The sequence below is a fragment of the Callospermophilus lateralis genome, chromosome 11 (assembly GCF_048772815.1).
Source record: "Callospermophilus lateralis isolate mCalLat2 chromosome 11, mCalLat2.hap1, whole genome shotgun sequence".
Classification (NCBI taxonomy): Eukaryota; Metazoa; Chordata; class Mammalia; order Rodentia; family Sciuridae; genus Callospermophilus; species Callospermophilus lateralis.
Genome location: NC_135315.1, coordinates 10962535 through 10987904, shown reverse-complemented (window position 1 = coordinate 10987904; position 25370 = coordinate 10962535). Strand labels below are relative to the sequence as shown.

The 25370-nt window shown below is 34.1% G+C and overlaps 1 protein-coding gene across 6 annotated transcripts in view; it reads right to left on the bottom strand.

Annotated features, from left to right (window-relative positions):
- LOC143410341 (ATP-binding cassette sub-family A member 6-like) overlaps window positions 1-25370 on the bottom strand; it is a 53267-nt gene that overhangs the window by 18160 nt on the left and 9737 nt on the right. For 4 of the 6 annotated variants that reach the window (XR_013092721.1, XM_076871155.1, XM_076871156.1 and 1 more), the window contains 17 exons: window positions 23631-23772; window positions 22896-23081; window positions 22204-22351; window positions 20857-21025; window positions 17787-17845; window positions 15249-15359; window positions 14485-14660; window positions 14154-14273; window positions 13771-13909; window positions 12971-13061; window positions 11992-12131; window positions 8380-8496; window positions 7007-7190; window positions 6480-6646; window positions 4307-4440; window positions 2939-3076; window positions 554-661 (listed from right to left, as the gene is read on the bottom strand). Coding sequence is in view for 5 of the 6 variants with exons in the window: in XM_076871155.1 (XP_076727270.1) it covers window positions 554-661; window positions 2939-3076; window positions 4307-4440; window positions 6480-6646; window positions 7007-7190; window positions 8380-8496; window positions 11992-12131; window positions 12971-13061; window positions 13771-13909; window positions 14154-14273; window positions 14485-14660; window positions 15249-15359; window positions 17787-17845; window positions 20857-21025; window positions 22204-22351; window positions 22896-23081; window positions 23631-23772 (2329 nt within the window). In the remaining variant the exon portion in view is untranslated. Of the gene's footprint in view, window positions 1-553; window positions 662-2938; window positions 3077-4306; window positions 4441-6479; window positions 6647-7006; window positions 7191-8379; window positions 8497-11991; window positions 12132-12970; window positions 13062-13770; window positions 13910-14153; window positions 14274-14484; window positions 15360-17786; window positions 17846-20856; window positions 21026-22203; window positions 22352-22895; window positions 23082-23630; window positions 23773-25370 lie in introns of those variants that run through there. The other 2 variants (XM_076871158.1, XM_076871157.1) reach the window with 2 other exon arrangements.

Here is a 25370-nt window from a genome sequence, read left to right as displayed (position 1 = left end):
AATATATATATATAAAAGCATTAAGCTCCTTCCAGAGAAATGTTTTGTGACCTGAAGGACATAAATTTTCCTTTGTGTATTCATCTTTCCATAGAGTTACTGGCTCAAGATGATGAAAGAGGTCTTATCTAAAACTAACTTTCATGTTATGTCTGGATAATGAGCATAACTAAATACAAATATAACATAAAATTGCATGTGCAGAATGCAGAAGGAACCCAAGTTAAATTTGGTCTTCAATTTCAACATCAATGATTTCCTCCTGAGTTAGGAAATAATGTAGTCCAAAGATTTTTTTTTATATATATAATATTGCTCTTTAAGGGTTTACAGTGAGTCAAAAAGAATTATTGCACTTATGCTGTAAATTTGAAGTAAAAAGTATTTTGTATTTTTAAAAGTAAGTTTTTAACTTGCTAGAAATAATGATCAACAATATGATCTGAATTAAAATACAGTTAAGCATTTTTCTCATGGGAAAACATTTTGAACACAAAGCATTAAAAATAATAATAATAACTTTAAATGCTTGCACTTCCCTACTTTCTCTTACTTTGTAGTCAGTGACACTGCTCATGGCGATGTAAGGAGAAAGGCAGCACACAACAAAAAACATGAATGGAGAAGCATCCGGCAACCCAGTCCAGATGTGAAGATGGTTCTGGAAGCAAAAACGTAATAGTAAATTTTTTCATGAAACATACACTAACAATCAAAGAATATGCTTTTTGAAATATTGAGAAGTCAAAATATAGTTCTAGTTCACAGTCATCCAAGCGGGGGGGCGGGGGGGGGCGGGAGTGATTTCTTATTACTTGATGTGAGGCTTCAACTCTAAGAAAAAGACAAGTCAGAAATGATTTAGGTCTCACTTTTGGGTATACATTCAAAAGAACACAAAGCAGGGTTTTTAAGAGGTACGTGCACACTACGTTGATAGCACCATTACTTCAATAGTCAAGAGATTGAACCAACCCAAATGTCTACCAGTGGATATATGGATAAATAAAATATAGTATATATACATATAATAAAACATTATTCAGCTCTAAAAAGGAAGAAAATCTGTCACATGCTGCAACATGAATGAACATGGAGGACATTATGCTATGTGAAATAAATCAGTCAAGAAGAAACAAATATTAAGGTATTTAAAGTAGTCAAATTCATAGAAATAGAAAGTAGAGTGATGGTTCCTCCCCAGGAGCAGGAGAGGAGATGGGAATAGGAACTGTTTGATGGATAGAGAGTTTTACTTCCACCAGACATAAAAGTTCTAGAACTTTATTTCACAACAATGTGAATGTATTTAATAATACTGAACTGTATGTTTTAAAATGGTTATTATGTTCAGTTTTATGTTATGTTTTTTACCACGATAAAAAAAATAGTAATAATTCGTGAATTGTGACCCTTCATTAACAGATAACTCAGGCCTAGGCAACATGTCTTTCTCAGCAAATCACAGATGGGTATGTGAAGTCCTTAGCAATTGGGAGGATACATTCTCTAGCACAGAGCTGAAAAGGAAAGTTGGTGTCAATGAATGCATCTTTGAGGAAATAAAATTTAAATCACTACCCCCAAATCAGTGTCTGTCTGAGACTGGGCCTGTGCCCAAGCAGCATACAGGACTATCTCATGGATAAAATTAGAGAAACAACACAAGTCTGTTTCAGAATAGTTTTTCAATTCTCAAATTTTAAGATTTTGGAGTCTGTGTCTATAAATTCCAATTTTTCTCCAGGTGGAAAAATGCATTACTGTCATGATAGGAATGAAGGAGTATGCGACTTAAGAGAGTAACCATGGAATTTAGGTCCATTTTGATCCTGAGCAAACAGGCAAAGACATGAGAAAACTGAATAATCAAGAGAGGGTAATTGTCCCTTTCTGTCACCCACTGGTTCTACTTTCAGAAGAGTTCCCTTCAGACACCATCCTGTATTCCCCCTGATCACATTCAACTCGTGGATGCATAGACATTACTCTCCTCTCAAATCTATACCATTCCCATTCTCCCCATTACCTACAGAAAATCTGCACTTGAGTGTAACAACCATGCAATGGAGCCAAAAATGGAACTCAACACCTTTGTCATAAAGTGAAATTTCCTTTTAACTGGTCTATTTCTAATCCTGCTGATCGGTCTTCCAAACTTTTGGTGTAAAACATTTGGAATCAGTTTCCAGAGATTCCTTTTGGTAACAACCAGAAAACTATAGGATCTCAAATACTTATTGTTTTCTAATAATCACGCAGTGGTTATATGGGGGATCATCATTCAAGAAGAATGATGAAATGGGAAGCCACTGTCACTTCTGGGCTGCAGAGACAACGGAAGGAGGTGATAAGATTGGAGCTCAGTGTGGAGGGCCCTCTGTCTCCAACCATTATTTCCTTAATTGTCTGAAGACAGGCTGTAGCCCAAATCCTGCAAGTGCAGCTCATGGGTATAAGAAACCCTTGCGACAGAGGAACCATGAAGGAATGAATCAGAAAGTATTCCAGGCAAGTACTGGCAAATCCTCATCCATGTTAGTCACTTAACTCACATAGTCAATGGAGTTTCTATTAGTAAATTATGTTAAATTTATAAAATTAAAAGGAACATGTAAAAGGCTCTTGATTTCTAATTCAGTGTTTTCTGTCTCTGTCCCTCCCTAATATCCTTCCTGGAATGTCTCTATGACTTTCCAGAGCATCCCCCAGGAGAATATGACAAAATATTCAGAAGTATTCACTGATGAAATTTCTCTGATAATCACCTAGCAAGAAAAAAAAAACACATCTTATTTGATTAACATATTTAAAATGTTAGGACACAATAATAATTTTTAGGGTGAGTAGTTAATTATGCATATTTAAACCTTAAGGAGGAAAAACATGGGTTACTTTTCAAATTCTTAATTTCAGGATCACTAAATTCAATATTTACCAGATTAAATGGACTTCTCTCAATTCGAATAGACTGTGTATAATTAAGCATCCAAAGTAGCCCATTGCTGATAATATTCACGAGGATAGGAAAACAGTGCAGCCTCTTGGTATTACACACGATTGAAAATCTATAATCCTTAAAATAAACAAAAACAACATCAATAAGTTTAATTCTAAGTCCTAGAAGAACAAAAGTACAGTTTTTATATATAAGAAGCCGAAGTGCCACATTCCAGTAATCTTCAAGACTTTCCTGAGCAAAAGTTTCCTCATCTGTGAAAGAGGATACTAAATAGGTCATTACATGATTAATGAGATTATATATAAATGGCCCTAGCACAGTGGATAGTACAGAGTCAGCATCCATTTCATGCAAATTTTTATTGGTTTTGCTAAATGCCTATGATTCTGTTCCCATTGTGTCTTCATGAGGAGGTTTCAACTTTTGTTGTCTAGGCAGTTCATGATGAGCAAGAATAGGAATTTTATCTCAGTAGGAGATACACATAGAGTTGATAAAACATTCATGTTTACATTGCCAGTGAAGTATTTCCACCCTTTCTAAGACAAGGTTAATGTACTTCATGTTGATGAAAATGCTCATGTGTTCATCAAGAGGTTCAAGTTGTTTAAACATTTGCGGTAAGTATTTAGGATAAAGCAGCTGTCAAAGTTGTTTCCTAAAGTTGGCAGGGTGACTGCATTTTTCACAATCCATTTAGTTTAGGTAGAGTTCGATGATACATTTTCAAAATATTTTGTTTTTATTTACTTTATAGCAGGAAACAAAAAAATAACTATATTTATTTTGGCACCTTGCTTTTACTAAAGTAAGAGGCAAGAGTTCCACTTATGATTAGCATAGATTTTTATCTGGTTCCTTGATTTCTATGGCTCATTCACTTTTTCCTAAATTGAAACACATTAAGATAGCATATAAGGAATACTTTTCTCTCCAAGAATCTGTGTAGATATTATAATATTTTTAGTATACTACAGTATAGTATATGTTTAGTATAGTATGTTTTAACAACATATCATACAGATAGCTAGGTATTAAATGGATTTCCTAAATTCATAATTATATGATAATTTTAACATGTAATAGTTCATTGAGTTTGATCAATATGACTAATTTAGTTTCTTTCAAATATCAAAAAAATACATATTTTAAGAGGAGAAAAATATTTTAAAAAACACCCATTTTAACATCACAGTTTATTCAATGTGGACTAAAAATGTTTTTCTGAGTCAAGTTACTATATACTAACTGGGTTGATTTTCTGCAGTTTTTAAGAGTTAAAATATAGCACTTTCTGTGCATTTGTGTGCAGTCATAAAAGCAAAACTCAAGAGGCAAACGTACCTTTTGTTTACCAGAAACTATGATAGCGCCATTGTATGAGAGGCCTTCAGTGCCATTTCTGTTTTCAAAGTCATCTACTTCCAAAAGTATATTTTGATGCTTCAAAGACTGTATAAAATCTTCAATATTTGATTCTAGTAGGAAATCAATAACAAAAGGCCATATAAAGGTGAGTAAATAGATTACAAATGTTTTCCTAATGAACCCCGTACATAAAGTTGATACTTACAGCACGCTGTCTCTATAGATATCACAATAATACTGTGCCATGAAAAAGAAATCATTCACTACCATTTTCTAATTAACAAATATTTTGCTATGATGAATTAGCTTTTTAATTCCCTTTAATGCAAATTGATGTGTGATCATTAAAATAAAGTAGTTCTATTTCATGACTTTTATTTTAAAAAATACATTTGAACTGGTGATTTGTGGAGATACAGTTATTATAGGAGTATGTTAGATTGTCCAGCCTGATGATAATACTCTCCTCTCACCCTTATTCTTTGAAGTAATAGAAAATAAATATATAAATTTACATATATAATACAGAAATATTCTTATTTTATTTAACATATTTGTATATATATTGCACTCCTGTATATAGCATGGATATGTACTTTTTTCTAATTAAATGGAAAATAAGAAGAGGGCCACTATTGGACCAAAAATTTTAATGTGCTCCTAAAGAAGGCAGCAAATGGTATTCTTTGAAAGAGAAAAAAGAGCTGAGGAAACGCACAGCCTGGAGCACAAAGAAGCCAATAGCTGCCAAGGTAAAATCAGCTTCCAGGATATCAAAGCTTAGAGGAAATGAGTAGAAGGGGACAGTGTGGGCATGGAAGCCACAGTCAGGGTCCTTAACCAGTTTGCCACACCTGGAGCAAGGTGATCAGTCAGGCCCTTCCTCATGTCTCACAGAGCAGGCAGTATTGCATCTGTCTCAAGGAAGAGTGTTATTTTTACCTTCTAAGAGACAGTAATTCTTATAGAGTCAGGCAAGACTTGAAGTAATTCCAACCCACAATCAGGGAAAGATGGAGTGGAAAAAAAGGAAAAGAAGCTTGTTTGCCGTATTTTAGCTTGAAATCGGAGTCCATACTGGGATGCATGGAGGAGGCTCTGGGAATGGACAAATAGGGTCAAACTTCAGGAAAATTCAAAATTCTCCCCATAGGAAGGACATATCCATGGAAAACAAGCTTTCCTTGTATCCTGGGACAGCCACACATGCCTCTCCATCTTCACAGCAGGATCCAACCAAACGGGGACCACAGGAAAACATGAACATGATACCAATAATCACCAGATTTTAAGGAAAGAGGAACACAATGGCACAGAAGTCCCAAACTTAAGGCCCCAAATACCTAACACTGTCTTCAGAGTGACTGGAGAGGAAAAAGATCCTGAGTCAACACTACACTCATAAGTTAAAAAAAAATCTAGATCTTAGAAATTAATGTACAATTAGCAAAATTCATTTTAAGGCAGACAGGAAATTTATTTTCCAAAACCCAAGTGGAAAATAAGAACAATGAGAAACAGAAATGAAAAGACCATGTTTGTTTAGAGAGGAAATATCTACAACCCCGAATCATAAATACATGTGAAACTGGACTGGGTAAGGAACCCATCAAGAAAGAACTCTGACTCTATATTTATTTTTAACCTCTTAAATAGAAACATATAAACTTCTCCTTTAAGTTAATCAAACACTTAGGAAACAACCAATTACCCAGTCTTTGCCATAATAAAATAAGTAGTCTTCCTGAATCCTATTTAAATTAGTAGTAGAGTGTGGGGTGTAGTAGACAGGCCATCTTTGCATGTCAATCAGCATGTATCATATTTATGGTATAAGTTAGGCTGCTGTAAAGAAATCTGAAAATGAAGTGGTTCCACCAAGATAAAAGTTTATTTCTCTCTAATTCATAGCTTCAGGTTATCATGTAGATAAGTTACTTCTATCAGATTGAATAGTAACCCAGGTGCATTCACACTTCTCCCCATCATTCTGTGATCTCTAAAATCAGAGCAAATATTCACTGTTTTTCATAAACTACTTCCTATAAATGTATATTTTCTTCTCCTATGATTTGTTTCCTCTAACACATATGCTATTTGATAACAAAAATAACTTCTTTCTGGATGTAAATTTTGTTTTCCTTTTCACCTGTGTTATTGATGATCAAGAGGCTGGTACGAGGTTCCTGAGGAAGTTGTCCAGAAGAGAGGAAATATAATTCTGTTTTAAACTCCCAGTTTGCACTTTCATTTATCATAGAATTTGCTATCCTTTCCATAATCAAAGGAAACAGTGCAATTCCAAAAACCAATAGCCTAAACAATAAAGAAAATCACCATATGAATCTATAGCAATTTTATTTCCTCAATAAAACATTCCACAACCACTTGTGTGCCATATCTATAAGGATAATTCCTCCAGGTATAAACATTCTGAGCCTTGTCTCATCGTGTTACCCAGGTCTAAAATGTCAATGCTGCATGAACAGTGGGTCATCAAACTATGAAAACTAAATGCACTTGTATGTATGAACCTGCTCAAGAGTTAATCTACAGGTGTTCCTGCGGTCAGTAAAATCCAATGCGACATTTACCTTTCTAGTTTTAAATTCTCCTCTGGTTTGAGACTTTTTTGAAACTCCTCATTTAACAAAATCACAACACTCTGATACTCACAGGGTCAAAAGTGTTTTTCTTCCACGTTTCAGCTTTAAAAAACGGAGCCGTGCTATCGCACAGACTTGCATTCTCCAGAGGCCCATGTCGCTCACAGACTTGTGTACTTCAGGGAGAGAAGAGCAAGCTGGATCCATTTCAATTGGGCTTTCTGAGTCTCTTATCTTGTCTGTTTGTTCAAAATCTATAGGTGCGCGCACACACACACACACATTATTAATGCCATCTTGGGGCATCATAGTAATTTTCTTCTTTAAAATATTTAAAATTATTTTACTTTTGGTTTCATTGTTATCGTCTTATTGAAAAGAATTATTCAATACAATTATTTACACAAGTTTAAACATAAACTTACTTATATATTAAATTTATATATCCCCACTCTTCAATATTTTTTTTTCTGCAGTTATAATTACCAATGGCTATGCATATTAAAACTTTTTAAATAAAAAATATTTTGGAATGTTGTGGGTATAATGCAAACAATATGAGAAACATACAATAATATCCAAATTCTATGACCTCAGTGGGAAAACATACTAACTACATACCAAAAGAAGAACTCAGGAAAGGGGTGATTCTGGTATATATAGTTTTTGAAAAGCCAATCTCAAAGGTAACAATATTTGAGAACTTAAAAAAAAACTTCTCAATAGTAATAGCAAACATTAAAGCCTCAATATTTGCTAGAAAGTTATCAATAATCTAGGATTTTAGGGGGACAGCATCAGCGCTGAAACAACCAAACTTTTATATAAATCCCACAGACATGCCTTACAAGTAGCATGAATTGGAAAAGGTCATTTAACTCTTCTTAGTTCTATTTTCTCATCTGTAAGATGGTGTCAATGACACTTGGTGGGAAGTAATACTGTATGTAAATATGAATGTATATCCACACTTTTATTGAGCTCTCTGGCATAGAAGGAGCACCCAGAATGAAAGCTCTTATTGTCAATTAAATATTCAGGAGTTGAAACTGAGAATTCTCCTTATTTAGACTTTACTGAAATTAAATTTGCATTAAATAAACTAAGAACATCTTTTATCAGAAATATCTTCTTTGACTTCATCCTCTAATTAAGATCTTTCACAACCTCAAAGCATTAAAGCAGTAGTGAGCACATGAGGATAGGGGAAAACTACCCAAAGGAAGTTGATGGATTTCAAAAGGGATTTGGTAAAAGCCAAGAAGGGCTCTGTATTGAGTCCTACTGATGATGTGGGTCAACAAGCATCCCATCTCAACAGCAGAGCCAAATTTGGAAAAACTCATAGTCCTTAATATGAATTATGCAAAAGATAGTATAAATATTAAATTGACACGTGATCATTTGGAAATTGATTTCTGTGAAATATGCAAACGATCTGACCTTGTCTGATCGCTGGTTTTCGTTCCAGGTTCATGAAGACCTCATTCAGAGTTGATATGGAGATGTCATAACTCATCAAACCCTGGCCAGAACACTTATCAATATCACTGAAAAGGTCTAAAGCAACAGACAAGAAAATATACATTCTTGAAAACATCAGTAGCTAAACCTAGTAAATTAGCACTTATCTGAAATATGTATAATATTGTTCATAAAATGTATGCCTTTAGGTTATTTCATCATCAAAAGCAAAATTCTATTGAAAGGCTCCTAATCTCTGAGTCTCTAAGACTTGTTCTTCAAACGGCCTCTCTCTATCTTCAACCCATAGTTTACAAATATCCTGAAGATTTCTTGAAAACAATATGAGCAATTAGGAAGACCATTATTTCCTCACCTCACACTATAAATTCAAATATACCTCTTTCTAAATCCTGGGTCTTCCTTCTGTATGGGTGAAAGACTTACAGCTGTTCCTTCAAAAGGTATCCCTGTTTCACCTAAATCCCAAATTTCTTCCAGTCTCAGCATTTCAAAGACTTCCCAAAGTGGTCTTTTCTCTCTCTCTCTCTCCTCCATCCTCAGTTTATTCAATATATTCTGGGTCATCCAACAACAATCGAAAATTATATAGTATCCATTGAACAAATACACACAATAGCAACAAAACAACATTAATTCCTCCACAGATTTCTCTGCCTTTATTTGTCACTCCTAGCTATACTTAATCCCCTCAAATCCCAATGCTATTCATATGCTTCCACAAAAAATTTTCTTTTTTTCAGGTCACCAAAATCTTTGCATTTTCAACTTTAGTGAACAAGTCTTTATTTTTCTTGTTTCCTTTTAACTCAATCATTCCCTTTACTTTTCTTTAACCCTGTGGCATTCAAAACAGTTCACCAGTCCCACATCTGGAAACATTTCCATCTTGATTATGAACACATTATACTATTTTTCCTCCAGCTTCTTTCAGAACTCTCAATTGACATCCCTCCTAGCTTCTCAAACTCTGCTCTCTTCCAAGGTTTCAGTCCTAAACTGCTTTTTCTTTACATACACACATATCTGGTCCCCAATTCATTATATGCTGAAGACTCCCAAATTTTCAAGTCTCACTTTGTCTTTTATTTCTAATGTCCTTGTGGCAACCATATACTTGACCACTAAGAAGTCAAAAGATATCTGCGGGTTACCATTCCTAAAACAGAACATTGATTTCCCTGCCGCTTTTGGTCAAACTCTTCCAACCATGACTTCAATAAATGCCACCATTTTCTACCCAGTGATTCAAGCCAAAATTCTAGAAGTCCTCCTTAATTTTTCACACTTTTCTTCACATTCATGTGTGCAAGACACATCAGCAGGCTTTCCAGCTTTACCAACAAATACCTTTCAGAGACATTCCCATCCTTATCATTTAGCCTATACAATATCATCTTTTATTTCTACCTCCCTGAGGCCAGTTTCTTAGTGTATACTCTTTGTTCCTCTACATCCAGAGATCTTCTTTATCCAGAGAATGAAAACAAAAGTCATATCACATCAACCCCTCATTAATCAATCAACGTCACACAAAAGCCTCTCTGGCTCATGGAGATGGAGAGCCACTGTCCATCTAACCTCACCACCTTACCCACCCCTACTCACCATCATTGTCCTCTAGACATACGCTTACCCTTTACTTGAAGAACATCTGACCATTTCCTTCTTGTGGCCTTTCTGTGACTACTCTACATAAACTCCAATTATACAACAGCCACCACTCTAACTCATGTAGCTTTATTATTTTATCATACAACTATTATACTATTTATTTTCCCACTTTCACCCACCCAGTAGAATGTAAGCTCCATGAGGGTAGGGATTCATTTAATCTATATTTCTAGTGCCTGAAGTAGTTTCTTTCATATAATGAATTTACAATAAGCATTTGTTTACTATGTATCTCTTTCCTAGGGGTACTTGGATGAAACTGAATTTGATAGAGAAGGCTCCCTCATTCTACCTTCTGAATAGGAGGGTAATGGGCCACCATCCTTACTGAAAGGAAATAGATGGACAAGGCTGTACCAAGCACTGTGATTTCCTATGGCCTACCTGTGGCTTTCAGGGGACCTGGAGTCACATATCCTATAATGGATGTAGACATGGCATTAGAGTACCAGAGGCCTGGCATGTGTATAACAAGGTTGCTGTGTGCTGGGACATCAACAACAGAAACTCTAGCTACATGGCATATTCCAGTAGTGGTACCAGCAAATGCCTCCCTATCCTCTTTCTCTGACCAAAAATGAAGGTAGGCCAGGTACATCTTAGGGGGGCTTAGTCCAAGAACACTACAACATAGTTTAGAATATCATCTTCCATGCTACTTCGAGGTTAGAGAGACCTGCCATATTTGGAAGTAGGGCTAAAATCTGAATTCCTGAGTATTTGCCCAATGAACTAAATCATTGAAAATGGCTTATTTAAATGAAACCTATGGTTAAATATTTAATAAACTAAATGTTTAAACCAAAAGGAAGATCCTTATTAAATCACAAGAGACTAAAATATATTCCTTCATTTATAAGATGGAGAAGATTATATCACCCACCTCCAAGAATAGCTGTCAGTACTTAATGAGTTGATACATATGAACTCGTTAGGACAGTGTCTAACATATAGTACCCATTGTAGTAAGTTAGGATTATTTGTCAGTCAGAACCTAGGTTGGTATTTCCACCCAGCAGGTGGTAACCCATGGTGAAGATTCCCTTTTTTTCTCTTTGCTACTGGGGATTGAACCCAGGGGCACTCTACCACTGAGTCTCATTACAGACTTTCTAATTTTATTTTGAGACAAGATCTCACTAAATTGTCATAGGCTGGCCTTGAACTAGCCATCCTCCTGTCTCAGGTTTCTGTCTCTGGCTGGGATTACAGGCATGTGCCACCATGTCTGGCTTGTTGAACACTTCTGTAAAATAAATAAGCTATGTTTTTTTTCCTTGAAAAATAAATACATGTTCAAATCATCTAAAATTAAAACACAAAAAGAAACCTGTAGCAGAGACCTTGATACCTCACCTTCACCTGTTCTGCACTCTCCTAGTCTCCGTGAATCAGCTTATTAAACACACTTACCTGTCTTGAGATTCTTTTCTAGCCTTAGAATTATGCTAAGGTCATGTTCAAAGCAAGCCAGAGGGCCCGACAGTTAATGTACCTGGATCTAACCCTTAACCAATGACAGATAGAGAGGAGTATGTAGTTACTCTAACTTCCTTACCCCTGTGGTGACTTGACTCTGTGCTCACATACTTAAATCTTTTCTCCCTACCCCTACCCCTGTGATATTGCACTTGACTTGCCTACAATGGCTAAATTGCTTGATAATGCAAAATTCCCTGGCTTCCTTCCTTCCCTCTCTCATGTCTCCACTTTTTGCTGGTCCTTTCAGGGAAAGACTACCAAAAGAATTTATTAAACTCAAATTCTTATCTCAAATTATTATTCTCAAATAATCCAGCCCAAGACAAAAATTCAAGTCCATAAATAATGAAAATCGTTATAATAATGTGAACATTGATCCCAAAGTTCATTCCATTGTAACGATGTTTAAGTTACCTGGAAATTTACTTGTGCTTTCCAAAGGCAAAGTAAATACAAGTTTTTCTTTGTTTTCTAGTTTTAATTTAGCATCAGGGATATGATGATTAATGAAAGATGTGATTTGTTCTGGATCACTTATCTCGTTCTTATACAAACTAATATTCAAAAGAAAAGAAAAAGCATTAGTATTTTTCTATACTATTACCACAGAAGAGGTTTTTTAAATTCAAAATTTAGAGCACTACTTTACTTGGCATTATGAAATAAACAAAATGAAGAAAGAATAATAATCCATCAGTTTGAAAATCAATAATCTAAATATAAAAGGTATATAAATTAATTACAAAGAAACACATAACTTATTGTGATTAAAACTATATACCAACTATGAAGATAAACAGAGGGAGGTGAAAATATTAGACAGAAGAGACTCCTTTGGGGAACTTATTACACCTGAAAATGTAGGTGTCAGAAATTATTGCTCATAGAGAAACTTGGCCCAAATCCATGTCTTGTTTGGCCATAGATTTGGGCTTTTACAATTCTTTTAGCATAGACATACATTTTCTAGTTAGACACAGGTCTCACCACTCTCTCACACCATATTTACTCTCTGTTGAAAATGGCTTCCAAAAATATTTGCCATTGAGCCCTGTGAAAATATATGATTGGAATGTATAAATCCGCTTAGAAAAATGGAGAGTGGGAGGAAGGTAGAGATTTAGGCTGCACAGAACGGCTACCTATGGTACATGAAGCAGTCCTGATGAGACAAGGCAGCTTTGGCTTATAACGTTGACATTTTGCACAGAACTAATATTAGAGAAGACACAAGGAGGCCGGAAAATAGGAACATCATTAGAAAACACTTACCAATCCGGTATAACTGTAATGAAGCATGACATAATGAAGCAGTTCACTCTTGTAGCTGTCCAACTTTGTTATAAACCAGTACTGAAAACATACATATTCAGGCTTTTCCCAAAGTCTTTACCTTAAGTGATATCCAAGACCCCATTTTCTCTTTAAAAAGACAGAAGATCCTGCACACTTCAGTTCCCCATTGGACATGATCACTTTTCTATCTGAGTAAAAAATGCAAGTGAGAAAGGATATGAGGAGTCATTTCTTTTCTCTCTAGAAAATATAGATGAGAAATTTAGCTCAGAATTCCAAAGGAGAAGTGTTGTATGGGACATAAAGAATGAGTTAGACATCATTGCCCTAAGTACATGTATGCAAACAAGAGTAGTGTGAAAATATTTGTGTACAATCAGTGACTTGAAAACTTGTGCTCTATATATGTAATATGAAATGAACTACATTCTGCCATCATGTATGACAAATTAAAATATATAAATAATTTTTTTAAAAACAAATAAATAATTTAATAAAAAATAAATAAAGTAAGAGACAAATTATAAAAATAAGGATATGCACTATGTATTTTAATATTGAAACACACATTCACATTAATGCATTTTGAACTCATCAACATCAATCTATTTCAGCACCTGCGAATATTTTCTGGGGGTAAAATGCCACAAATTACATGGGTATATCCTTTCTTTGGATTCTAAAGGACAAGTGGCTATCTTTTACCAAATATATATGAAAGAAGATTTGGATGTTTGAATGAACTGTTAGTTAATTTGAAAAAAAATTAAAACCCTCAGATTTTGCAAAGTGGACACATGGCACTAATGAGAACAGGGTTTTTACCCTGAGAACAAACATTTCTCTTAAATTTCCCCAATTTTTCATTGTTGATTCTGCAATAAAACCAACAATTACCAGCTAGAATGTCAGCTTCCTCCATGGACTGGGTACTGAAGACGATCACACGATTCGCTCTACGTTCCTTCAGGAAAGTCCACACTTGGTGCCTTGAAAAGGGATCTAATCCAGCAGTTGGTTCATCTAAAAGCAAAACCTACACAGAACAAAGAGATACAAAATCATCTTTCTATTCCACATTAACTATTTCCACATGATAGCATGGAACATTATAAATACCAATAAATAGTCAATCATTTGTCACCCATGTATTTATTCATTATACTTAGCAGATTCTCTTTCGATAAAGTACAAGGAGCGCTCTACCACATGTAGTGATAAAGGAGCTGACTCTTTATGACATTCTATCTGCTTTCTCCACTGTACATAATCTTACTCACTTGAGGATCTCCTAAAATGGCAATCCCAAAGGTCAGCATTCTTTTCTGTCCATCACTTAAATGTATAGCAAGATTATCCTGAATATTTTGCATGTCCAATTCCAATAAAATTTGTTGTACCTATACAAGAAAATACATAAAACTTAGAATATAAAATAATTCATACTGTGAAATTTTATCTCCCCATCAAAGTGGTAGATATTTTTTAGAGGACCTCTTTGCCTAAATTTTATTCACAACAGGACTGAGAAATCACTGATAAGAATTCTGTGGTCATGATTTAACTTGGTCAATGATCAGCAGCTTAATTAATCCAAGCATGCCTGTCTACCTCTTGTTCCACTTCCTGTGGTCGAATCCCTTTTATCTTAGCAAACAGGCTGAGGTTTTCCTTCACAGTGAGCATGTCGATTTGAACATTATTTTGAGGACAAACACCAGTTATCTTTCTGATTTCCTCCATGTCTTGAATTTCAGAGAGGTTTTTATTATAGATGGTAACTGATCCTAAGAACAGAAGTTAAAAATAATTTTATATTGGCAAGATAATATATTTTATTAATTTGTAGAGATGTTATTCAATTAAAATATTGCCATATATTGCAAATATCTAAAATAATGACTTATTAATAATTACTAATCATCTATAAGATAAAATATGTGCTTATAGTAGTGCATATTTCCCATGAAATGTCACACAATGAAATAGAAAAGATATTCATGAAATTTGGGGAAATAAGAAATATATTCAAAATCATATAGTTTGGGGAAGCAACTTTTGTTTATTTGCTTGTTTGTTTCGGTACTGGGGATTAAACTTAGGGTGTTCTACTACTGAGCTATATCCCTGGCCCTTTTTAATTTTCTTTTGACTTGGAGGATCACTAAGTTTCTCAGCCTGGCCTGGAACTTGGATCCTCCTGCCTCACCCTCAATAGTCACTGGGATTACAGGCGTGCGCCACCATACCTAGAAGGGAAACAACTTTAGATTAACATTATTGCTCTCAAACTTTTAAATTTTAAGTGAGAGAATCAAACATATGACTTTGTTCTCTTATCAGACATGGTGTTTGAGAGATATCTTTGTGCTCACCTTCTGTTGGCACAGACAATCCATTAAGGATGTTTAGGAGTGAAGATTTGCCAGCTCCACTGTGACCCAAAATTGCTGTGATCTGACCTTCATATATGTCAAACAGCACGCCTGTTTTAGCATAAGGTAGTAACATTACAAATAAGAGAGTATTAGTCAGGGTGGATCATAAACATAGAACAAGACAATCAAGTTTAATGGTATGTTACTCAAGCATTCCAATACCTTAAAGCACACAATATTCAATATTTTCCTAATTGTTAAAATCTTACACTGGAGAATTATGCTAACTTAAATAATATGTTACTGATACAATAACAACAGTGAAATATATATCATGATTAAAATGATCCTACTGGTACAGTATACCAATGACTAGGATAACAGTGGCTAATGGAAAGGGTGTCCAAAATGGACCATTATAGGCATAAAGGTTAATAAAGTGATCTCTCAAATTCATCAGAAAGTTGGATTATTTAATAAATAATGTCAAGACAACTATACAAGTACTGTACAAAGTTTACGTATGGTGTTGTAAACAGAAAGTACCCAACATTTTCAAGAGTAAGCAGAAAATAACATTGACGCTCTCCTGGAACTGACCCACATCACTGCAAAAATGAAATGCAAATCTCAGTTTCCTCATCTGCAAAGTGAGGGAAACATCAAAATACTTTTCAGAAAGTTAAGTGGAAAACATCCATGTAAATTACTTAGTATAATTCCCAGTACATACTGAATTCTCAAAGACCCTTAAGAGTTTATTGCTTTTCTTCCTGTGGTTCTTGTTATTATTAATTATGCATGACTGTGAGAGTATAAATTCCTCCAATCATCAAGGGAAATGATTTGAAATATGAGTCAAGAATCTTGAAAATATGGTTTCTTTGAATAGTTCTGCCTATAGAAACTTATCTTCAGGTTATAATTAATAACCTTTATAAAGACTGAACAAAGATAATACCAGTGTTTTCTTTTTAAAAAAATATTTTTATTAGTTATTGATGGGCCTTTATCCATTCATTTTTTTGTATGTGAAGCCGAGAATCAAACCCAGAGCCTCACACATGCTAGGCAAGCACTCTAGCAATGAGCCACAGCCCCAGCCCCCATAGTGTTTTCTATGAGAGTGAAAACTGAATTTTATACACTGGTATAAAATATATACCTGATAAGTTAATCATAGTATTCATAAAACAGAATGTTATTTAGTCACTGAAAAAACAGGATGTAGATAAGGAACTCAGAGTGTATTCTCAAAGGTGCTCCAGAGTTGCCACAGGGACTCTTTCATGCAGAGCACAAAGCACAGAGAATGCAGCTCCCCACCTACTCCTGGAAGACCAACTCCACATGCTTCCAATTTGTACATATATTTTAATGTTCTGATCTCCATTAGTTTTCAATTTGTTAAGGTACTGCTAAAAAATGGAAGAGATTCTTATGGAACCGAAGGTATTTAAACATAAAAAGAAGTAATGGTTATTTCATGAGTACAAATGTTTCATAATGTGTTCTAGGAATTTAAATTATAAATTACTCCAATATGCGTTAGTGAAAATTAAAGAAATCACAGATCTAAATGGTATTTGATGAGAAAAGCATAGAGGGCCTGAATGGAAGAATACAATTGCTCACAATTCTCAACATTAATTTCTCAAAATAAAGAACTAATGTCAAAGGAATAAATAAGATTGAGTTACGGGATACTGCATTTGTTAGGAAAAAAACACAGTGTAAACACAATGGGCAGATAGTCCTCAACCTTATTGGGTGTTCATTGCTCTTCTCTATCTTTAAAAGCTTTTTAAAAATATTTTTAGTTGTAGATTGACACAATTCCTTTATTTTATTCATTTATTTTTATCTGGTGCTGAGGATTGAATCTAGTGTCTCAAACCATGTTCTAGGCAAGCATTCTACTACCGAGCTACAATCCTAGCACTCTTTTTTATCTTCTGTATATATAATTACTATTCCTCCTAAGAATCATTTTAAATTAAAAAAAGCTGTCCTCTAGGAAATATATCTGCCAAAGTTAATGCTTACACAAACTATATTTTTAAGAATATCTAAAGTCAAAATATATTTGTTCAAAGTTATAAACTATGTTTGTCATAGGATATTGACTTGCAAATTTAATTTACTATCAATGGTTTTACACATCTTAATCTAGTTAACTACTGTACCAGCGCATATAAACTATGTAAATTCCCTGACTAGGAAAAAAAATTTATCAGATTGTAAGTCTAGAAATTATACAAAATTAAAATACTATCTATAGCACAGTAATCTAAAGAAGAATGTCAAATGACATTTCTCATTTTATATTCCATTTCTGTTAGTTAATAGATCCATGAAATATCTAGAATTTTACAGTACAATTTTAGTAATGATTAATGTCCTAATGGTAGAATTGAATTTGTTTGTTTATACTTTTTACTTTTTATTTTTTGATGATACTTTTAAATCTTGCACATTGAATTTTACCCATATTTTTTGTAATAACAGTGAAAAAAATAAAATACTTTTCTTTACCTTTCAAAGCTTTCACTTTTCCAGACTTTGTTTTATATTCCTTTTTAATGTTTCTAATCCTGAAATAACGAAAGGGATGCTTACTTAGCCAAGACAGAAGTAAAAATAGCATAGATCATGAATAAACCTGTTGTAGAGATAGATGCCACTGGCCACTTGTGTGAAATCAAAGATGGCAATGCCAGGCTAGTCAGAAAGACAGGACTTTGCAATGAATTATTTCCTCTGACACAGAAAATAAAAGAATCTTTCTAGAAAGTCAAAATCTTGCTCTATATGTATAATAAGAATTGTAATGCATTCCGCTGTCACATATAAATTAAAAAAAAAAGGAAAGTCACAATTAAACCACTAATAATTTGTTTAGAAAAGTAGAAAGCTCTGTAATTATCCTCACTTTCTTCCTCTGGTTTTACCCTTCATCTCCCATCCCTTCCTTTCTTATTCAGTAGTCAGAGTCTCTGTCATTTACACCTTCTAGAGTGTTCTAATAGCTTGCCTTTGAACTCTAACTCTGATTTAGATATGATGCAGTTTCTCTCCTCCCCTTATTTTGCACATTTCTCGAAATAAAAATGTAAACTTGCCATCTCTGTTTCCTCACCTTTTCTTTACTCCTCACTTTCACTCAGACCTTCAACCACCCACTTCATGGACCTACTTTTAATGAAATCATTTGTGGTCACCTAGTTACTGAATGCAATAAGTATATTCCTTATCCTGCTCACTGGATGAGTCTCCATCAATGACTTTCTCTGTTCAGTGTCTATATTCCAACATCATCTTGTGCTTCCTCAGGGTCCTCCATGTATACTGTGGATCTTCTCACCTAGACTCTCTGAGTGTCATGGTTTCGACACTAACCTATCCTCTCTCTATCCTGTCTGATTGTGTCTGCATCTCTCTTCTCTCTCTCTCTCTCTCTCTCTCTCTCTCTCTCTCTCTCTCTCTCTCATACACACACAAACTAAATCAATGATTATTCAACTTGATTGTACATTGTAATACCAAGACAACTGATGTCTGCAAACCACCTTAAAGATTCACATTAGATTAAATATTAATTGATCTGGGGTGAAGGCTGAGGACTGAGATATTATGAAAGTCTTCCAGGTGATTCTAATGTGAAGCTATGTTTAAGAAGAAACTACTCTAAACTTGAAGATCCAGAACAGATCTCATTTCCTTTCCAGCCTAAACTATTCCCCCTCCACCATTCTGGACCTTACTTAGCAGCATGGACATTCAGCTATTTTCTTCATAATTATTGCTCAGACTCATCCATCACCCATATAACCAATTACAATTTCTTATAAAATTTAACTCTAAAACTGTAGTGGTGGGTCTCTCTTCTCCCTACTAATTATAATCATTCTTGTTTAGTCCTTTATCATTTCTCCTATTTTATACTGTCTCTATTTTTTTTTCTATTCTCAGGTTATTCCCCTTAGAATTCATGCTCTAAGCAGAAAACAGGATTTTTTTTTTAAAAAAAATCATCTTAATTACTCCTCAGTGTTCCTCGGGATTTCCTCGTGAGCCTTAGAGGGAATGTCAAGGCTCTTACATATGACATCAAGCTGCCTCTTGTTGTCTCTCCAGTGACATCTCTTGGCATCCTTTGCCTCACGTTTTATGTATCAGAATCACCATATTGCCTGTCACATGCAGCAGCAACTTTAGAGCTCTGGCTTTTGTTTGCTAGATGTGCAGAAGTATAACCCCCATATGCGTGTGCACACAAACACCTTCACATACACAAAAGAAACTTTGAACAAAATCATCATTTTATATTGCTTATTCTTAAAAGGTTGATCATGGCAGCAGTGCTCATAAAAGCAAAAAAATCAGAAATAACCAAAGTATCCTTCTTGCAAAATGAGAGAAGTAAGCTCAGAGACTCATGTCTTAAAACATTATACAAAAACTAAAATTTTTAGTGTTTAAAACTAAAATCAGTGCATTAACCACAGTTATCACTATGGATAGATTAAAATGCATAATGTTGAGTGTAAAAGCAGCAAACAGGAAATAAGTGCAATATGATATAATTTGTAGAATAGTAATACTCTAAAAACACAGATAATTGCCACATATCATGTAGGGATACACTACAACATTAAAATATGGACCACAGTGACATACTGAATCTATCATCATTGCCACGTAAAGAGGGATGAAGAGAATGGTACAGTGAGATCTAAGAAAGCTTTAAATGAACATGATATATTCAATAAAAAAATATTAGGCTAAGGAACTTAACCTTTCAGTAGATCACTTCTCTCCTTTGTAAAATGTAGAAAACAGAAACACCTGCCTTACAAGTTTAATTCTTAGTAAGAATTAAGTATATCTCTGGTAGGTAATAAGTACTCTGTGAATATCTGATAAGTAAATAAATGGTTGATATTTAAAGCTCTGATTCTTTGACTGCAACTGTGTTGAAAAATAAATTAGGACTTTTTACAATTCATGGATTCTTGGGTTCAGTGGTTCTATTTCAAATAATTCTAAAGGCTGAGGACTGAGATAAGAGGGAAGGTCTAAGAACATAGATATTTTAGGTGCTCCTTATATGGTCCAGGTACCTACCAAATCTCTTAACAATCCTATGAAGTGGATATTACTCTTGTTTCACAGAAGACACTGAGACTTGAGAAACTTACTTGTTTTTTCAAGGTTACACATCAAATGAGAAACAATTGAGATACAAGGCTCTAAGAATTTCTGATTCCAAATTTCTTACTTCTTCCATCTTATCATATAAGCCAGACAAAACTGTGAAAGGAGGGGCTCAGAGAATGAAAATAGCAAGTATAAAAAGAGGTAGGGCACAAGAGACAAAAGGAGGAAAGCAGACAAGGTGGAGCATGACTTGGTAACATTGTATGGAGAGGGTCGAAGGAAATCCTTCTTTCAGGTAGCAGATAGGAGAAACTGGTGGTGGCTGGCCTTGGAATAGTGCAAAGTGATGTTGACCAGTTCCTTTCCCTTCAATATATGGCCTCAGGCTCACCTCATTGCTATTGGTTAACCATTCCTCAGCCTGGTACTCATGAATTATGGTTACCTGATGGCTTCTTTTCCTTGGAATTCAGAAGCTATGGGTTCAAAATAACCATCAGAAGGATGCTCGGGATCCAGGTCTTTCTCAATGACCATATTATCAGTCCTTCGGTGTCGGAAACAAGATGATGAACTCAGAAAAAATAATGGAGAATAGCGGTGCTCATTTCCATCTAATTAATCAATAGGCAATATAATATCAGATCACTAATATGAATACAAGGTTTCCCCTGAACAATCTAGAATATCATAAATTTTTAAACATCATAGAAAAATTCTTTTCTTTCTAACTTGCTATTATTCAGAAGAAAAGTTGATGATGAAGTAAACAATGAAAATTCAAAAGAAATAACATTGCAAAAGTTAAACTATATAACAAAACTTTGAGCAAAATATAGATCAAAGGCTTGAATAAAATGTGACCCTAAAGGTATTTAGAAGAATGAATGAAATGAAATATTGGAAAAATGTAAATTCTCAATATGGCACATATTAATTATAAACATTTCTATGAACTTACACAAATTGAGCACAGCAATACAACTGGACATAATAATGAAGTCCATATATTCACATGTAGGTACATGAATGAAATACACATGGAGATATTAGTTCAGGATAAATATGGTTGTGCTTTCGATTTATTTCCAGATTAAAAAAATAAAGTAGCATTTGTTATTAAGGGCCTTCAGATATAAAACAGAAGTAATAGAAATAGAGGACCAAACATAAATACACAGGAATATACCAGATAATCCTAACTATAGTCAAATCAGAAGGAATATCCAAGAATAAGAAGATTGTGCATGGGGAAAGCATTCTGAGTCTAGTGAGCTTTTAGGTATTCTGAGTTTATTTAAATTTCTGGTTGTTTGCAAGATAAAGACAGTGTGGCTGCATATTAATATACTTCTGTAAATATGAACAATATATGATAATGTTGAAAATAATACTAAACAAATATTTATTAATAAGCACTTCCACAGTCAAATCACTTTAATAAATTTCTGCTTATTCTGACACAAGTCCTAAGTATCACTCTTTGAAACCACTATTCAAGGATACTTGAAAACTAACATTATTTCATTACTACATCATTATAATGTTGTATAATCAGTATTATCATGTAATTATGACATTATATTCAAGTCAGAAGAATAATTGTTTTTACATAAAAATTCCTTTGAACCATTAAAACTATGAAGTAAAATAAAGAATACATTGCTCTGAGATGAGAAATATTTTCTTTTCATTTATAAAAAAGTAGATTTACATAATTTTGAGAAAAACTATTTGATATAATCATTAACTATAGATGTCAGAGAAAAAAAAAAAAACCACCATTACTTACAGGGTAAGATTTTGTCAAAGTACAGTGCCAGCATCAAGTAGATAAGACCATCAAAAGCCAGCACAGAAAATGTTGCTAGCATTGTATATGATTTTTCTGAGGGGTCAGGGAAAACTACTCCATTCAAGTTATAATCCAGGTGGAGAATCTAAGATTCAACCAAAAATCACAATATATATTTAAGTTAATAAATATATAAGTTGCATCAAGAATTATTAGAACTATTACTTTCAGAATTATTAGAATTACTATTATTATTAAAACTAGAATTATTATTACTAACTAGCTTTTTCAATAACCTTTTAATTAGTGAAATATGTAAGTAAGTAAATAAAACAACTAGGAAAAGCACATCCATTTTAGAGTAAACAAAAGAATATTATTTAAAAACACTGGTTTAAAAAAATACAGTGTTCTCAGTATAGATGTTTAAATAAGGACTCATGTGCTTGTTTTTATAAAGTCACTGCAGCATCTCAAAATATCTTCAATGAGACAAATGAAACAGATCTTATAACGTGAGAAACTTGTGAAGCACTTAATTAGTACACTGAAAAGTGAACATTTTCAAAGTTAGTTTTGAAGTAGAAAAACTGCTTAAAGGTTCCTGGATGAAAATAGTGTTGCTTATAATCAGTTGTGAAGTATCAAGTTCTTTTGAAAGTTCAATAATTAATTAGCAATATCTTTACCTGAGTCATTCCAACTCTAAAGGCGAAAGGGCTACAAATACCCAAAATCCACTGTACAGATGGAGGAAGTTGTTTATAGAAGGCAGTGAATCCCACAAACCCCCAAAAGAGGGTGAGGAGAAACACAAACAAATTTGTGAGGACAGCTTTCTGCAACAGCACGCTCATCAGGAATGATAAAGCTAGCTGAAAGAGAAAACACACTTACTTAGCTATGGCAGACATTTAGTTCACTGAGAACCACTGGTATAAGGATCTCTATATCATGAAAAATATTTATCAGTGAGAATAAAAATAGTAAAGCATAGTGATTCTGTTCTGTTCACAGTTCTTCTTCTTCTTCTTTTTTTTTTCTAAAAGAAGATCCTTATTGACCTTACTCAGATAATGGACTTCTGTTGTTGAGGAAGTGGGCGGAAGCTGAAAGACCTGAGGATAGGGTACAAATATAAACTTGGGAAAATTAAAATGAATTAATATGCTAAGGAAGGGTATCTATCTACAACTTCTGCAGAAAACATCCTGGCAGGTAGAAGAAATTAGAGGATCTCATCCAGAGAAGAAAGAGCAATATGGAAAGAATATTAGAAGGAGAAGTGATAACTAGGAATGGCTACCATGCCACACACAGTGGACACGAAAAAAGGGACTATACTAACCTACAGGGACACTAATATTTACTACTTGTAGCTAAGAACTCAAAGGGAGACAGTGTGAATAAACATATGAACTTACCAAAGACAAGCCATATAAGAATAAGAGTGTAAATATGACCATAAAGCCAGTCATGAGTATAACTTGGGTGGATGTTATGATAATTGTAATGACTATGGAAAGGACCAAGATGAATGCAGTATACATTAAACCCCAGGACAACCTAAGCAAAGACAAAAAGTTACATAATTATTTTAATTTCATTAATAAATGTTTTGAATATTCAAAAACATCGAAAGAATAACAATGATTTCCCTTATACTTGACACCTAGGTTAACAGCTATAATATCAATATGACAGAAGTTCACTGTGTACCCATTTCCTGATCATTATTCTCCTATGAAGGTAACCAGTTCTCTAAATGTGCTGTTTATAATTTCCACCTAATTTTATTGCCTTATCACAGAAAGATGATGGGTACTGTACACTGGTAGAGGCTTCAATCCTGGGAAAGAATGCTACAACAAATTTAGTGACTGTATCCAACAGCATGGCTTTGTTGTCTCCTAGTGTTCTCCTGCCCGTGAAATGTAGAGTTCTTCGATTTGTTTTCTATTACAATATTGCTAAAAACATCCTTGTATTTGTCTTTTCTGGGTAAATGAATAAGAACATCTCTAAGATGAAGTTATTAAATTAAAAAAGATAAGCATTAGGTATCTTCAATTGTATTAGATATTAATAAATTGACCCTAACTATAGAATTAGAAGGAAATTTAACAGATGCTGGTCAAATAACTCAAGTCTACTAACATCAGGGATATATAATAATTCTTGAGGGTCTCCACAGGTAGCACCTCCACTCCTTTAATAGTTGAAGTCTGTAACTTGAGTAATTTCATGTATTCTTCCTATTCAAACTCATGATTTCTTTACTGCAACTGACATGAATTATGGTATGCATTTACATTTTCATGCTGATTTGCTTCAGGAGTGCCCATATTCCCATTTTTATGAAGTATTTATCCAGACTATTAGATCTATTAGATCTAGATTTTAGATCTAACAAGACCACAGTGTGTTTAGCCCAAGTGCCTCATTTTATAAATAAGAAAGCTGCAATCCTTGGTTTTAATTCTTGTGCTATGTGAGTCTTATTAAGGAAATTTGGGCCTAATCCCATATAATGAAGATTAGGGCCTACTTTTTCTTCTATTAGGCACAGTGTCACTGGTTTAATTCCTAGGAACTTGATCCACTTTGAGTTTTTGTGCATGGTGAGAGATAAGGGTTTAATTTCATTTTGTTGCATATGAATTTCCAGTTTTCCCAGCACCATTTGTTGAAGAGGCTATCTTTTATCCATTGCATGTTTTTGACACCTTTGTCTAATATAAGATACTTGTAATTTTGTGGGTTAGTCTCTGTGTGCTCTATTCTGTATCATTGGTCTACCAGTCTTTTTTGGTGCCAATACTATAATGTTTTTGTTACTACTGCTCTGTAGTATAGTTTAAGGTCTGGTATAGTGATGCCACCTTATCACTAAATAGAATGGAATCAAATTAAAAAGTGTCTTCTCAGCAAAAGAAATAATCTGTAAGGTGAACAGAGAGTCTAATCCTCGGAGCAAATTTTTAACCCTCACACATCAGATAGAGCACTAATCTCTAGGGTAAATAAAGAACTCAAGAAGCTAAGCACCAAAAAAAAAAAAAAAAAAAAATCCAAATAAACCAATCAACAAATGGGCCTAGGACCTGAACAGACACTTCTCAGAAGAGGATATACAATCAATCAACAAATATATCAAAAAATGT